At 53.8% G+C, this 15,912-nt stretch overlaps 2 protein-coding genes across 3 annotated transcripts; one reads left to right on the top strand and one right to left on the bottom strand.

The window, feature by feature from the left end:
• Positions 1 to 1,033: 1,033 nt before the first annotated feature.
• Positions 1,034 to 4,039, bottom strand: MRPS12 (mitochondrial ribosomal protein S12). Its single transcript, XM_036345707.1, has 3 exons — positions 3,908 to 4,039; positions 3,625 to 3,692; positions 1,034 to 1,689 (listed from the first exon to the last, which is right to left on the bottom strand). The coding sequence occupies exons 2-3, from the start codon at positions 3,671 to 3,673 to the stop codon at positions 1,319 to 1,321; spliced, it is 420 nt and encodes a 139-aa protein (XP_036201600.1). The 5' UTR covers positions 3,674 to 3,692; positions 3,908 to 4,039; the 3' UTR covers positions 1,034 to 1,318.
• A 57-nt stretch (positions 4,040 to 4,096) lies between these two features.
• On the top strand, positions 4,097 to 15,893 carry SARS2 (seryl-tRNA synthetase 2, mitochondrial). 2 transcript variants are annotated; one of them, XM_036345703.1, is made up of 17 exons: positions 4,097 to 4,468; positions 7,948 to 8,043; positions 10,240 to 10,269; positions 10,407 to 10,493; positions 10,912 to 10,980; positions 11,206 to 11,260; positions 11,764 to 11,827; positions 12,081 to 12,186; positions 12,888 to 12,935; positions 13,175 to 13,283; positions 13,591 to 13,636; positions 13,719 to 13,806; positions 13,885 to 13,994; positions 14,689 to 14,782; positions 14,876 to 14,968; positions 15,058 to 15,123; positions 15,428 to 15,893. In XM_036345703.1, the coding sequence occupies exons 1-17, from the start codon at positions 4,202 to 4,204 to the stop codon at positions 15,569 to 15,571; spliced, it is 1,572 nt and encodes a 523-aa protein (XP_036201596.1). In that variant the 5' UTR covers positions 4,097 to 4,201; the 3' UTR covers positions 15,572 to 15,893. The 2 variants fall into 2 exon arrangements, with proteins under 2 accessions (XP_036201596.1, XP_036201595.1); XM_036345702.1 differs by lacking the exon at positions 10,407 to 10,493 and having other exon boundaries at positions 4,109 to 4,468; positions 10,840 to 10,980.
• Positions 15,894 to 15,912: the final 19 nt, after the last annotated feature.

The raw sequence follows: 15,912 nt of genomic DNA on the forward strand, positions 1-15,912 counted from the left end.
TCTGTAATCAGTGCACTTATCTGCCCCCCTCTCTGATCCTAAAAGGCCTTGTGGGATGTTCTCAATTGTGAGACCTTTAGGTGTACCAAGCGCTGTGCTGGCAACAGAGGCGGCTGATGCCAGTCCTCAGCGGTTCTCCCAACAGCTCTCAGGCAGGACCATTATCTATGCCATTTAGTCCAGGAGGAAACAGGCTCAGAGTTTAATGACCTGCCCAAGGTCACCTGGCCAGTAAGTAGGGGAGCAGAACTTGCACCTGAGTTGGGCTCCAGAGCCCAAGGATATAGCCCAGCTCCCAATCTTAAAATCTAACATGGCCAACCATATAATCAGGTGAGGGCAGTATTACTTTCAGGACCATTTCCCAAGGGATGAAAACAAGTCTGGCCCTGACTGGTTTGGCTCAGTGGATAGAGCATTGGCCTGCGGACTCAAGGGTCCCAGGTTCGGTTCCAGTCAAGGGCATGTACCTTGGTTGCAGGCACATCCCCAGTGGGGAGTGTGCAGGAGGCAGCTGATCGATGTTTCTAACTCTCTCTATCCCTCTTCCTTCCTCTCTGTGAAGAGTCAATAAAATATATTTAAAAAAAAAAAAAAAAGTCCGGAGGTGTCGGGGGGGGGGGGACAAATAAACCCAAGGTCACCGAACTAAGAGGTCGAGGTGTGACTTGAACCCAGGGGTGTGATTCTGAGGATAACAGAAGAGAAGCTCCCATGTAGGCAGCAGTGCCCTCCCCTGTCCCCACTCAGTCCTTTCTCAACACTCCTTCATCACCACCATTACAATTACTTCCATCTTCAGGAGGAAGCTTGAGGGCAGGCCTTTCCTTGCCCAGGCACCGGGCCTACAGGAAGGGGAACTGGGTCTCAGTCCTACCACCAGACTCCAAACCTTAAAACAGAGTAGCCATCTGCATGCGCTTTGTTCATAGTGTCTAATCTTCACCAAACCCAACAAAGGGATGCTGTGAGTAGAGGAGGAAACAGAGGCCCAGAGGTCATTCAGTTGCCAAGACCACACAGAGGGTGAATGTCAAGGTGTACACGTCAAACCAGAGTCTGTGTGTGTGTTTATTGCAACCCCTTCTCATCAGATGGCAACAGGGTACAGTTCCAGCAGAAGCCTCTTGCACCAACACTCTACACATGGACACCAAAGATGTCGGTGGGCTATTGGTGGTCCTGATGGAAGAGGAGCCAGGATTTGAACCAGGGCCAGCTGCTTCTAGAACTAGCCTAGCTTCCCAAGGATACTGCAGGAACCCACAGACAAAGGTTCTTGTTCTACGGAAACCCCAGCCCACCCTGCCCCTGGCGGTCACTTCTTCTTCTGCACATGGCCACAGTCATACTTGCCACGCACAACCTTGAGCTTGACACCAGGCAGGTCCTGGGTGCGTCCGCCTTGCACAAGCACAACATGGTGCTCCTGCAGGGTGTGGCCCTCTCCTGGGATAAAGCAGACGGCCTCTCGGCCTGTGCTGAGCCGCACGCGGCAGCACTTGCGGTTGGCTGAGTTGGGCTTCTTGGGTTTACGAATGAATGTGCGTAGAACCACGCCCTTCAGCTGCGGCCGGCCTTCTGTGGGACCCAGCTTTGGAGGCGGCCACTTCGGAGGCCCCCGACGGTGCATCTGATTCAGGGTGGCCATGGGGCGGGTGGCCCAGAGCCGGGGGACAAGGGCGAGGCCTGGAAAGACACAATGCGGGAGGGCAGAGTGGGGTTATTATCCCAATGAACAAGTAACAGTATTAGCAACTCAATTCTGATGTTCCAGGCACTGTCCCAAGCCCTTTATAAGATGCCTGTTTACATCTTTGGGAACTCATGGATAACAACAACATTTATTAAGCAACCACCATATGTCAGGTTCTCTTTTAAGCATTTTACATGAATTAACTCATTTTATTCTGCAAGAAAGGTATTAATTGTAAAGCTGTTTAGAGAATAATGAAAGCAAACAGGCTCACAATGCTCAAATCTTGTTCTATGCATCACACCTACGTTAACTCATGCCATTCCCACAGCAACACTACGGGGTATTTCAGGAAGGTGTCACTCCTCCTCCTGTCACACCCTGTGAGCAGATCCTGTCAGCTGAACTTTCAAACACACTCTTTCTCCCTCCTCCATTATACTCTCTCCTGTCCTGTCCACCCTCTTCTCCTCCCAGGTCTTCCCACTCCCACTACCTGCTCCAACATGCAGGCAGAGGGACCCCGTGCCACCTGGATCAGATCACGGATCTGATTACATCCTTCCCCTGCTCAGAGCCCTCCTGTGGGGCCATCTCACTCAGGGTCAGAGTCCAAGTCCTCCCACAAGGCCCAACAGGGTCTGCGCCTGGTACTTCCCTTACCTCATCTCACTCACCCCCTTGCTCACCCAGCCACAGCCTGTGTCCCCAAACACATCAACAGAAAGGAGACCAGTGTAGCTGCACTATAATAAGAGGAAAGGCAGGTGGGGACAGAATATATTTCCAAGACAGACCCACAGGATTTGCTCATGGATAAAATGCAGGATGCGAGACTCAAAGATAACTGGATTCTCTTCAACCAACATTCACTGAGCACCTACTGCTTCGTGGCCCAACGATGGAGACGCAGTAGTGATTGAGACAGCCCTGGACCATGTCCTCTTAAGAGTTCCCAGTCCAGGATTTGAGGTCCAGTCTTCCCTCTGTCACAGCATGGATGCCCTTTCACACCCAATTTCACCCCTCCACATCAAAGGCAGGTCCTGGCCCTACTGTCCACCTCCACCTCTCCTATGTCTTGAGTTACAGCACAATCTTCCCTAGGAGTCTCTTCCTAGTGGTGTGCCCTTCAGCAGCACTGGTGTGGCTCAGTTAGCTGGGTGTGGTGCCATGAACCCGAAGGTTGCCGGTTCAACTCCTGGCCAGAGCACATGCCTGGGTTTGGGGCTCCATCCCGGGTAGGCGGCATGCAGGAGGCAGCCGATCAAATGTTACACTCTCACACGGATGTTCCTCTCTCCCTCCCTTCCTCTCTCTCTAAAAAGCAATAAACTATTTAAAAAAAAAAAAAAAAAAAGACTCTCGGTTACTCAATGTCTCCGTGTCCTTCACGACCATGTCTCCCTCCTGAACACCATGTGTGAGAGGCTCTCATGAGACCTGCATGTCAGCCCAGATTCCCCAGGCAGGTGCAGGCCTGTCTTGCTCAGCCTTGCCATCCTTGGTAAGTGGCAAACAGAAGGTGAATAAGTGAATGAAGTACCTCACAAAGGGCCATGAGAAGCGTTTAATATTTGTTAAGAGAGTAAGTTCATAAATAAAGCATCGCTCTCGGTGCCTGGCACACACAAGGCCCTTGAAAAATATCAGCTGGATGAATGAGTTAAACGCCTTGCTCAGAAGTCTAAACCACGGGTGGTAAGTACAGTGGTTACTGAAGAAATAATTGACCCAACTCCTGCTACTCACCTGACACATGGTAGCCCTTAATGCAAATACTTCTCACATCTGCTTTTGCACCCGAGCTCCGCCAAAACCCATCGTACAACCACCCGTGATTTAAAACCCTGATTCCCTTGGGTCGTGGCAGAGGCACAGACGTCCCTCGTCCAGCCTCGACTCTGTAGCCCAAGACGCCCACTTACTGTAGCTCAGGGGCACGCTGAGGCCCCGGAGAAGGCCGGACCACGACATCCCGCCGTCCGCGGCGTCCCTGTGTCAGGGGACAAGAGACTCAGAAACGAGGAGGGGAGTGCCCGTAGTCGGGCTCGCACCCACATGCGCCCTTCCCGCTCTCGGGACCTGGTTAAACTAAAGAATTTCCTCTGACGCTCGCCCTGGGCAGGCTTTGGGGCCCGCCCGCCCCCTGGAGTAGAGGGGAGACAGGCGAGAACCGGGGACGTTTGGAGACCCCTGGAGTCCACTGACCTCACCGACCCCAGCAGGGCCAGCCGACACGCCGAACCCAGCCTCCCGCCACTTCCGGCGGTGAGCCCGGCCGGTCCCGCCTCTCACTGGAGGGGCGTGGCCAAGACTGCGATTGGGCAACGGCCGAGTCAATCTCGGTCAACTTTTCTCACTGAACCGCTTTTGAGATTCGGAAGAGGGTCACCCCTTCCAAGGTCTGCGTGACTCGTGCGCCGGAGGATGGCTGCTTTGCAATTGGTCTAAACGCGGAGTGGGCGGGACGAAGGGTGTGTGTCGCCTTGTCCCCTGGCCAAGATGGCTGCGTCTGTAGCTCGGCGCTGGTGGCCTTTGGTGGCCCGCCGAGGGCTCCGGCCCCGCGGAGGCTGTGTCTGCAGCCAGAGGCCAAGGAGAAGTTTCGCAACCGAGAGGCGAGATCGGAACCTCTTGTACGAGCACGCACGCGAGGGCTACAGCGCGCTCCCTCAGCTGGACTTGGAGCCGCTGTGCACACGCCCGGAAGAAGCCGCGCGCGCCCTGGAGCACCGCAAGGGGGAGCTGCGGCCGGACGACCTGCCGGCGATCGTGAGTGCGCTTGCGCGGGCCAGCGTCCGGGCCAGAGCGCTTTGCCTATTGGCTGTGCACTTTACGGACGAATGGGTTTGCGAGACACTCTCCAGCAGGGGGCGGTCTTACCGCTTGAAGTTTAGTTCTTTTCCACGTGTAATGCCAGGACCTCACGCATGTGCGCGTTGTCCACCGAGCGCTGAGGCCCTACTCCCTGGACCCCCATCATGGGCCTGTTCCGCAAAGCGTGCTGGGTAGCTGCTCTGCGCTAGGAACTGTGTGCCAATGTGCTCTGTGCTTCGACTTCATGCCGGGCTCATCCTAAGGCTAAATCTAGTCCAACTAGAACCGGCGTCACCATACTTAGGTCTTGCTGCGGTGCTGAGGATGGTGGGGACCCAAATCCTTGCAGCCCTCTCTTGGGCTCTCCTACTATCCTTTTCTAAGTGCTTTATACATATTAGCCGCATTTAAGTTTTACCACAACCCTGTGAGGTAGGTGCCATAAGGCTCAGAGAAGTTAATTAACTTGCCCAAAATCACGTAGCTGGCGACAAGTGGGAATTTAAACCTGTGCTGCTTGGTTCCAGACGCGGTGTGAACTACCCCACTATGCTTACTCACGAGCAAGACAATTTGAGTTCACAGTCTAGTGAAAGAGACAGATTTAACATACAATTAAAAACATAATTAATTTCTGGTAAGTGCTGTAAAGACAGAGTAGGGGGCGGAAGGGACATAAAGATTTTATAAAAACGAGAGTAGAGGACACCGTTCTGGGAGGGCTTCTCAGAGGAGGTGGCATTAAGCAAACATCTGTGGAATGAGTGAGGTCAGCCAGGGGAACGGGAGGAGGGTCCCCAGTGGAGGGATCAGCACTACTAAAGCCTAGAGGTAGGACGAAATACCCATTTGGTGGACATGTAGATAATTTCGGGTCTTTCACACTGTGGCCGAGAGTAAGAAACACATTTCACATCCTGATCTAGTACACACACCCCAAGATGAAACCAGTTTTACTAACAATTCTTGCTCTTACTATGTATGATACATTCTTATGTTTTATATTCTATTTAATTTTAAAAGTCCTGGCTTAAATACCCATTAGAATGGCTATTATTTTTACAAAGCAGAAAATAATAAGTGTTGGCAAGGATACAGTCACTATAGAAAAAGTCTGGAAGTTCCTCCAAAAATTAAACATAAAGTTACTATATGATCCAGCAATTTCCACTTCTGGGTATATACCCCAAAGAATTGAAAGCAGGGACTTGAACAGGTATTTGCACACTCATGTTCATGGCAGCATTATTCACAACAGCCAAAATGTGGACATCACCCAAGTGTCCATTGATAGATGAATGGATAAACAAAATGTGGTGTGAGTGAGTGTGTGTGTGTATACAGGGTGTCCTAAAAAATGTATATATACTTTACAGCTGATAGCTCAATTGATGTTTCTTTCTTTTCAGATTTAACCCATTGGAATCAGTAATTATTCAAAGTGTGTGTATACATTTTGGGGGGACACCCTACCCTATATATATATAAATATTGTTCAGCCTTAAAAAGGAAGTTTTGACATATGTTATATAATGGATGAACTTTTTTATTTTTTAAAATACATTTTTATTGATTTCAGAGAGGAAGGGAGAGGAAGAGAGAGATAGAAACATCAATGATGAGAGAGAATCATTGATTGGCTGCTTCCTGCATGCCCCCTACTGGGGATCGAGCCCGCAACCTGGGCATGTGCCCTTGACTGGAATCAAATCTGGGACCCTTCAGTCTGCAGGCTGGCGCTGTATTCACTCAGCCAAACCGGCTAGGGCTTGGATGAACCTTTTTTAAAAAATGTTTTTAGCCATAACCGGTTTGGCTCAGTGGATAGAGTGTCGGCCTGCGGACTCAAGGGTCCCAGGTTCGAATCCGGTCAAGGGCATGTACCTTGGTTGCGGGAACATCCCCAGTAGGAGATGTGCAGGAGGCAGCTGATCGATGTTTCTCTCTCATCGATGTTTCTAACTCTCTATCTCTCTCCCTTCCTCTCTGTAAAAAGTCAATAAAATATATTTTTAAAAACTATGTTTTTATTTATTTTAGACAGATAGAAACATTGATCTACATACCCTCCTGCATGCCCCCTACTGGGGATTGAGCCCTGCAACCCAGGCATGTACAGGAGAACGCTCAATCCACTTTGCCACACCGGCTGGGCTCATGGGTGAATCTTGAGGACATATGTTAAGTGAAAAAATCCAGTCACAAAAAGACATACTATATGATTCCACTTATCTAAGTTACTTAGAGTAAAATTCATAGAGTCAGAAAGTAGAATGGTGGTTGCCAGGGGCTGGGGAGGGGAGAGTGAGAGTTTGTGTCTAATGGGTGCAGTTTCAGTTTGGGAAGGTGAGAGCGTTCTGGAGATGGATAGGGATCATGGTAACACAGCAGTGTGAATGTACTCTGTGTCGCTGAACTGTATACTTAAAAAATGACTAAAATGGTAAATTTGGTGTCTATTTACCACATCCCTAAGCTTGAAAAAGAACACTTCTTTGGGGCATAAAGTGTGAGGAGGGCTGTGGCATGCGGCCTTGTGTGACTGCTCCCGGGGACTGCAGAGCAGTGCTCACTCTCAGGCAGAAGAGGAGCTGTGTGAGAGCGCTGGCCGGATTGTGGGGAGAAGGGAGCCTGAAGGCTGGGAGGCTCACACAGGGATCCTCATTGGAAATGACAGGATCTGGGGTATCCGGGAGAGAGGGATGGGGAGGACAGATTTGATGGATGTTCACAAGCCCTGGGCCTGGCCTCGGGGCCGGGGTGGCATCCAGGAGGAGGCCCAGGGCTTTGGGATGGAGGATGGCAGTTGGTGGGCTGCCCCTAAGGAGGAGGAGCAGATCTGGGTGATGCTTTTCCCAGAGTCATCTTGCACATGGTGACAGGGAACATCCAGGAGGAGCCTCAACCCAACCTATGGCCGGTGTCCCCTCCAGGTTTCTGGCCCGGGGCCGCAGGGCAGTGTCTATACCCTTTGGTTGAAAAGAAACTGCAGCCAGAGAGGACAAAGGAGTTTGCCCCGGGACCTGGGCCCCCAGAGGGCCTCCAAGGCAACATGTGTGCCCCAGAGGGCAGAGCGGGGCTCCCTCGCCCCCGACCCCTGTTGGAGAGTGCAGGGCTAGCTGCTCCGGCAGCCCCTAGGGTAGAGGCTCTTCTGCTCCCACATGGAGTCTGAGTGCTGGCGGGGCCTCAGCTCCACGTCCCTCAGTGCCAGGTGCTTTCATCTCCTTGTTCTGTGTCCCTGAGGATGCTGTCCTGTTCAGCTGTTCAGCTCTCCTTAGGGTGCATCGTCCAGTCCGTGGGGATTGAGGAAGGGAAGCTCCAGGAAGTCCTCATAGAAGGGAAGGGGGGAGAATGGCTGCCCCGGACAGTGAGGGTCCAGATGGGGCAGAGGACGGGGGCTGCTTCCCATCTTCCCCTGCTGTGTTCACCCCCAGATCGAGACATGGCAGGAGCTGAGGCAGCTGCGGGAGCAGATCCGGAGCCTGGAGGCGGAGAAGGGGGCCGTGGCGGAGGCGGTGCAGGCCCTGCTGGTAAGCATGGGTCCTAGGTGGGTGGGGTGCGGGCAGGATGCCATGGCTGGTTTTAATGAGAAACCAAAGTTTTTTAAAATTTTGTTTTATATATGCTTTTGCATATATCTTATATTCTTTTTTTATATATATATATTATTGATTTTTTACAGAGAGGAAGGAAGAGAGAAAGAGAGTTAGAAACATCGATGAGAGAGAAACATCGATCAGCTGCCTCCTGCATATCCCCCACTGGGGATGTGCCCGCAACTCAGGTACATGCCCTTGACTGGAATCGAACCCGGGACCTTTCAGTCCGCAGGCCGACGCTCTATCCACTGAGCCAAACCGGTTTTGGCAATTCTTTTTTAAAAATATATTTTATTGGTTTTTTACAGAGAGGAAGGGAGAGGGATAGAGAGTTGGAAACACCCATGAGAGAGAACATCGGTCATCTGCCTCCTGTACACCCCCTACTGGGGATGTGCCCACAACCAGGGTACATGCCCTTGACCGGAATTGAACCTGAGACCTTTCAGTCCCCAGGCCGACGCTCTATCCACTGAGCCAAACTGGTTAGGGCAGAGAAACCAAATTTAAGGAACTTGAAGGATGTGGACATTCATTACTTCACATAACAAGCCGTCCAGGGCCAGGCATTCCTGGGGCTGATAAATTAGTGGCTCCCCCAGCATCCCCAACCCAGGTTCCTTCCCTCTCTCTCCCATGACTTCACTGTGGTGATTTGACCTCAGTTTCCCCTCTCACAGTTCCAGGATGGTTGGCATAGTACAGTGTCTCTACCAGTGACTCTGCCAGAGGCTGAAAATGGGGCTTCTCTGGCTTGAGTGCCTTTTCCAAGAGTAGGGAGACCTTCCCTGAAGCCTCCAGCAGATCCTCTCACTCTCCTGGGCCCAGAACTCCCACGCCCACCCATGAGCAGCAAGAGGCAACCTCAGCTGGACCCGTGTTCCCTGAACTCCAGGCAGCCTGGGAGGCAGACTGAGTCGGGGGTCTGTGGGAAAGGAGGAAGGAGGGCAGATGAGTGTGGATTAGACAGCAGCATCTGCCGCAGAGGGCTGAAAAATAGTCATAAAAACAATAGCAGGCATTTATATGCCAGTCACTGTGTGCCAGGCACTGTTCTAGATGCTTCCCTTACTCTAAATTCTCACAACACTGAGACCAGGACAGTACAAACCCAATTCTACAGCTGAGGAGACTGAGGCCTCAGGCGGTTAAAACATGCCTCAGTCTCAGCCAGGAAGCGGGAGAGGCAGGATTCGCATCCAGGCATTGGGCTGCCTTTCAGCACTCTGTTCAAAGGCCTCTCGCAACACTGATTACACCTCCCTGGGCCACAAGCATCACAACACAATTGATCTCAGTTAATGGTCAGTGAGTGCCAGAGCATCATCTCAGGGAAGCCATGCACCAGCCTGCTGGGAGGTCCTGTTATCATCCCATTTCACAGATGGGAATGCCGAGGCTCCCAGAGGGAAAGAGATATGCCCAAAGGCACACAGCGGGTCAGCAGCCAGCATGCAGACCCAGTTCTGTTGCTCAGCATCATAGAGGCTTGAGGTATCAAAGGCCCTTGGTTGCAGGCCTCCAATACACGCTCACAGACTGTCTTTCTGATCCTCAGTTTTCTCATCTACAAAACGGGGTCACGGCCCTAGCCAGTTTGAATGTCGGCCGGTGGACTGAAGGGTTGTGGGTTCGATTCTGGTCAAGGGCACATACCTTGGTTGCAGGCTCGATCCCCAGCGCCGGTCGGGTGCCTGCGGGAGGCAGCCAATCAATGTGTCTCTCACATCTATGTTTCTCTCCCTCTCTGTCACTCCCTCTCTCTTCCACTCTTTAAAAATCAATGGAAAAAATATCGTCGGGTAAGGATTAACAAAAACAAAACAAAACGGGGTCACATTGATGCCAACTTCGTGGAGTAGGTTGTGAAGAAATAGGATCATGTGAAAGCCCTCTGCATGGTGCCAGGCATGAGGCAGCGCTCAGTAAACGGGGTTGCAGGTGTGATTATTATTGTTATTTTGCCTCTTCGCAGCTTTACTGACAAAAACTGAGGCACAGTCAAGGAGGGACCCAGCCAGGCATTGACAGAACAACAGTTCAGATCCCCTGGCCTGTTTGACCTTTCACCCCCCCCTCCCCCCCCAGCTGCATCAAACCAATCACCCTGTCTGTCTTTTCTACCAGGTGAACCAAGACAACAATCAAGTGCAGCAGGTACCACAGGGAGTTAACATACTGTCCCAGGTGGGGGGTGGGAAGTTCATATATCAGTCATGATTCCTCCATTGTATGAGGATTAAGAGGGGGGAAACAGGCTGTGTTGATTCATGAAACTAAAAATCAAGCTTCAGGTACAGCTAGGTCTAGGTCCTGGCTCTGTATTTGGTTCTACTTCCCTCTTATTCCCAGACCAGCTTTCTCCCCTTGGGGGAAGGGAGGCAGGGTCGGGGACAAAAAGAACCTCTTCCCTTATAGCTCCAGCCGTAGTCCTGGGGCTGATTCTCATAAGTTTGGTTTGTGTCAGGTGCCTGTCTTTGAGCCAGTCACTGGGGCCAAGGCAATGAAATGCTCCAGTAATCCAGGCCTGAGTCATGTCCCCAAGGATGTGCCATGTGAAGGTGAAGGAAGAAGGGGGGTTCCCTAAAGGCAATTAAGGATATTGAGCCAAAAGCAGAGGCAGCAGATTGTCTACTACAGATGTTCTGCCAGCAGGGACCCAGGTCAGACTGGTGGAGGGACTCCCCCCATCCTGGCCTGGGCTGACCCTTCTCACCCTGCCCCCAGGACCCGCAGTATCAGAGTCTGCGGGCACGGGGCCGGGAGATCCGGAAGCAGCTCGTGCTCCTGTACCCCAAGGAGGCCCAGCTTGAGGAGCAGTTCTACCTGCGGGCGCTGAGGCTGCCCAACCAGACCCACCCAGACGTGGTAAGGCCTGTGCTGGGCAACAGAGGCCACGGACCTGCCTAGTGCCACCTTTCTGACCTGTTGGTGACCTTGGCAACCCCAGGGCCAACATGTACAGCTGTGCATGTTGTTTACTGCCTAACAGCACAGTGAGGGTCCAGCCACATGCTGGACATGAGGCTGTGTCTGCCAGAGGGGGTACCTTTTATAAGGTGATTTCTGGTGATGCCCTCTGTCTCCCTGCAGCCCATTGGGGACGAGAGCCAAGCCCGAGTGCTACACGTGATCGGAGACAAGCCAGGTGGGCTACACTCAGGCCCGGGCACCCCAGGCTGGGGGCGGGGCTTCTGGGTCTGGGGCTGTGCTGGCTTCCTCTTCCTCAGCTGGAGCCCAGGGAGGCTGTCTCTCGGGGGCAGTTCTGTTTTTATTCTCTCCCCTCACCTCACTGGGTCCTCTCACCCTGTGTCTGTGGGCCTGCCCCTGTCTCTGTCCAACTGGCTTTGGCCCCATCTCTCGTGAGCTTTTCCTCTCTGGCTCTCTCCCTCTCTCTCTGATTCTCTCTCCCTTCTACCTAGTGTTTCCTTCTCTTTCCCGTCTCTCTTCCTCTCCTTTTCTGATCCTGCCTTCAATCTCTTTCTGGCTCCCATCTCTGCATCCATCTTAACCTTTCTCTTTCTTCCTCTCTCTCCTTTCGCTCCCTTTCTGTCTTACTGCCTTTCCTTCCCGCCGTTTTTCTAATCTTTCTCTCTGTCCCATCTCCCTGCCTCTCCCCATCTTAGCCCATTGCTTTTCATCCACATCCAGCTTTCTCCTTCCAACCCCGGGGCCACCTGGAAATCGCCGAGAAACTTGACATCATCCGTCAGAAGTGAGCTCCCTCCCAGCCCTTTCCACCCAGCCCTCCCCACCCCAACAGCTGGCTGCCGGCTCTGCCTCCCCCAGCCCAGTACTGGGTGTGGAACCACCTGGGCCGCACCCCTCATGAATGTTTGATACCCGGTTCCCCGTTTGGCATCTGGGCCTCTGCCCCTGGGTATTCAGTCTTTCCTCCCACCCCCAACGCCCCCAGCCTCCAAGTCCTGGTCCACAAGCCCCCGCCTGTCTGCCCATCTGTCTCTCAGGCGCCTGTCTCACGTGTCTGGCCACCGCTCCTATTACCTGCGCGGGGCTGGGGCCCTCCTGCAACATGGCCTGGTCAACTTCACCCTCAGCAAGCTCATCCAGCGGGTATGGTCCAAGTATGAGAGGCTACCTGGAGGGGTGGCATTGCAGCTGAGCTCCGAAGGCTCACGGCAGTGCGGAGGGGCTGTGACCGCTGTCCAGTTACTGTTTTCAGAACTTCACATGTATCATTGACACATTTAATTCTATGACAACTTTCTGAGGTGGGTGCTAGTATTATCCCCACTTTAGAGATTGAGAAATTGAGGTCTGGAAGGGGAGTAAGTAGCTGAAGGCTTCATAGCTAGCATGTAGGCTCAAGGATAGCGCCTAGATTTGTTACCACTGCGCTTGCTGCCTGCCTGCCTGCTGTGTACACAGTGTTGCAGAATCTTGGCATCCACTGACACTGGTCGGGGGTTGGCCAGGGCTCAATGCATGAGGCATTGGCCATGGCAAAGGACTGGGACATTACCTGGGGAGCCACGGAAGGCTTTAAGCAGGGGAGGGAATGATAGAACTACGATCTGTGGTATGATCTGAGTGTGGAAACCACGAAGCGCCAGAAGAGGGTCCCAGTGACAGGGACACCAGGGCCGGGGCCAGCAAAGCCCACTGCTCAGGCCTTCCTCAGTGTCCTCCGAAGTGGAATGGACTTTGGAGGGACAAGAGAGTGCCAGTGGCCATCTGCAGTGTCCCTCCAGGCCTGAGCTTGGGGTCTGGGGGGGTCTTGGCTGTGCTACTCACCCCTTTCCTTCCCCACACAGGGCTTCACCCCCATGACAGTGCCAGACCTTCTCCGAGGAGCTGTGTTTGTGAGTGAGGACTCTGCTCTCCAAGCCGAGCTGTGTATCAGGCCCTGCGCTGGGGACCCCGGGCAGAGGCCAGCCTGTCTCCCTAGGAAACTGCCCTAGGGCTGGCTTGAGGGGTCAGGATGGGACAGGGAGGCCAGGGTGATTCCAGATTCTTATAGGGGAGGAGCAGGGGTTGTGACTGCAAAGTGGAGGAGGCTGTGCTTCGCTGTCCCCTGACCTCTGTGGCTTGGCCTCCTCAGGAAGGCTGTGGGATGACACCTAATGCCAACCCATCCCAAATTTACAACATTGACCCCTCCCGCTTTGAAGACCTCAACCTGGCCGGGACAGCAGAGGTGGGGCTTGCAGGTGAGCACCTGCCTGGGGCAAGGGTGGTGAGTACACCTCCAGTGTCCTCAGAGCAGGAGCAATTTTAAGGGGGCAACTTGGAGTATTCTCGGGGGGTGGCGGCTGCCTGCCCAGGGTACCTTATTAACCCCAGGGCCAACATGTACAGCTGTGCAGGTTGTTTACTGCCTAACAGCACAGTGAGGGTCCAGCCACATGCCAGACATGAGGTTGTGTCTGCCAGAGGGGATACCTTTTATAATCCTACAAGTTTCCTGTGGATGGAGGGTGGCCCTGGCTGACCCAGACTGTCCCCCTCTCCTCCCAGGCTACTTCATGGACCACGCTGTGGCCTTCAGGGACCTGCCCATCAGGTGATGCCAGTTCCTGTAGACCTTGCCCCCACCTGTGATGTTCCCTCTCCCTTCCCTGAACCCCCCATCCCTGCTCCCCCAGGATGGTTTGTTCCAGTACCTGCTACCGGGCAGAAACACACACAGGGAAGGAGCCATGGGGGCTATATCGAGTGCACCACTTCACCAAGGTTGGCATAGCAGGGACTTAGGGGGGCCACCCAACAGCCCAGGGTCTCCTGACTCCTTTGCCCCCTGCTCTGCGCCAGGTGGAGATGTTCGGGGTGACAGGCCCTGGGCTGGAACAGAGCTCACAACTGCTGGAGGAGTTTCTGTCCCTGCAGATGGAAATCTTGACAGAGCTGGGCTTGCACTTCCGGTGCGGAGGAGGGTGGGGCTGAGGTGGGGGGAGAGAGGAGGTAGATGCTGGGCTGACGCTCCCCCCATTCTGAAAACCCTCTCCACTTCTCCCCCTGCCCCCTTTTCCCCCGTGTAGGCTATCTGTCTATCAATCTCTAAGTCCTGACTAGGGTTATGGGATTGTAACCACAGCATCAGCAGCACAGGGTGCTCCAGGGTCGAGACCCAGGCCCCTTCCCTCCTGTTGCTCCCCATCCCTAAGGTGCTGCCTCTCTTGCAGTCCCAGGCGGCTTCTCACCACCCGGTGAGAAGGGGGGACACACCCCTTGCCTTAAAGATGTTGGAAGCCTACTTCCCCTCTCACTGTCGGTCACACATAGCTTTCAAAAGACGCTGAAAAACACAGACTTTTTTTCTGGGGTGACCCATTACAAATATTTGGGGTGCTATTATTACAGACAGTGGGACTGGCCATGGTGAGCATCCTGGAGACACGGCCACAAGTCCTTTCTCCTCCCTGGCCTTCTCTACCATCAGCTCCTTCCTGCCTCCTGTATCACCTTCTCCATCACCACCCACTGCCTCAATGAGGTGTCCCCTTTGCCACTGTCTCCCTTTTTTACTTCCATTGCCCACTTTTAGCTACCTTCTCTCCCACTGCCTCCCTCCTCCCCTCACCCTGACCTTCGCCTTGCCTGTCCCCATGGCTGCAGGGTCCTGGACATGCCCACCCAGGAACTGGGCCTTCCCGCCTACCGCAAGTTCGACATTGAGGCCTGGATGCCAGGCCGGGGCCGCTTTGGCGAGGTGAGCCCCCGCCCCAGTGGGGACGCAGGGTGGAAAGAAGATGACACTGGCCCCACAGCTGATCCTCTCAGCTCACCCCACCCCCCTGTCCAGGTCACCAGTGCTTCTAACTGCACAGACTTCCAGAGCCGCCGCCTCCACATCATGTTCCAGACAGAGGCTGGGGAGCTGCACTTTGCCCACACGGTGAGCACCTGCCTCCACTCCCAGCCGTCCACACCACCTCAACCCCTGGGGCCCGCCAGCAGGCCTCAGCCTGAGCGTGTCTCTCCCAGGTGAACGCCACAGCCTGTGCTGTTCCCCGCCTTCTCATCGCCCTCCTGGAGAGCAATCAGCAAAAGGTGAGGGGCCCTGGCCAGTGTGGCTCAGTTGGCTGGGCATCATCCCGTGCACTGAAAGGTTGCTGGTTTGATCCCTGGTCATGGCACATGCCCAGATTGTGGGCTCAATCCCTGGTAGGGAGCATGCAGGAGGCAGCTGATCGATGTTTCCCACTTGCATTGATGTTTCTCCTTTTCCCTTCCTCTCTCTATAAACATCAGTAAAGAAATTTAAAAAAAAAAAAAAAATGGTGAATTATACCCAAAAGGGCAGGGGTGGAGGGCTAGTGCAGTGGCAGCATCCTAAGGCCTGCTTTGTCCCCAGGACGGCTCGGTCCTCATTCCCCCTGCCCTCCAGCCCTACCTTGGCACCGATCGGATCACAGCCCCCACCCACGTGCCTCTCCAGTATATTGGGCCCAACCAGCGCCAGAAGCCCAGGCTCCCGGGCCAGCCTGCCTTGAACTGAGGACTCATCCTCATCGGCCACCTGGGTTGTCGCTGTTTGCCGGCTGAGGGGACCGTGGACCCTGAGACATGTCCTGAGCCTGCCCTGACATCTGTATTCCTCATCAGTTCCACGCCTGGGCCTGTGGACTCCCGGGTCCACCTCTCCTTCCCTGCTGCCTCAGAATCAGTGATCTTCTTGTCATTGGGGGTCCCAATGGGAAGCAGGCCATCTGGGGACTTGAAGGATCTAGGGATGGGATAAGAAGAGAGGCCTCCACCCCGTCTGTCTTCCCACCCCCCTTAGTGCTTAGCAGAAAGTCTCTAATAAATGGTCAGAACAATGGTCTTTGTGGATCTGTG

The sequence above is a fragment of the Myotis myotis genome, unplaced genomic scaffold (assembly GCF_014108235.1).
Source record: "Myotis myotis isolate mMyoMyo1 unplaced genomic scaffold, mMyoMyo1.p scaffold_m19_p_19, whole genome shotgun sequence".
Classification (NCBI taxonomy): Eukaryota; Metazoa; Chordata; class Mammalia; order Chiroptera; family Vespertilionidae; genus Myotis; species Myotis myotis.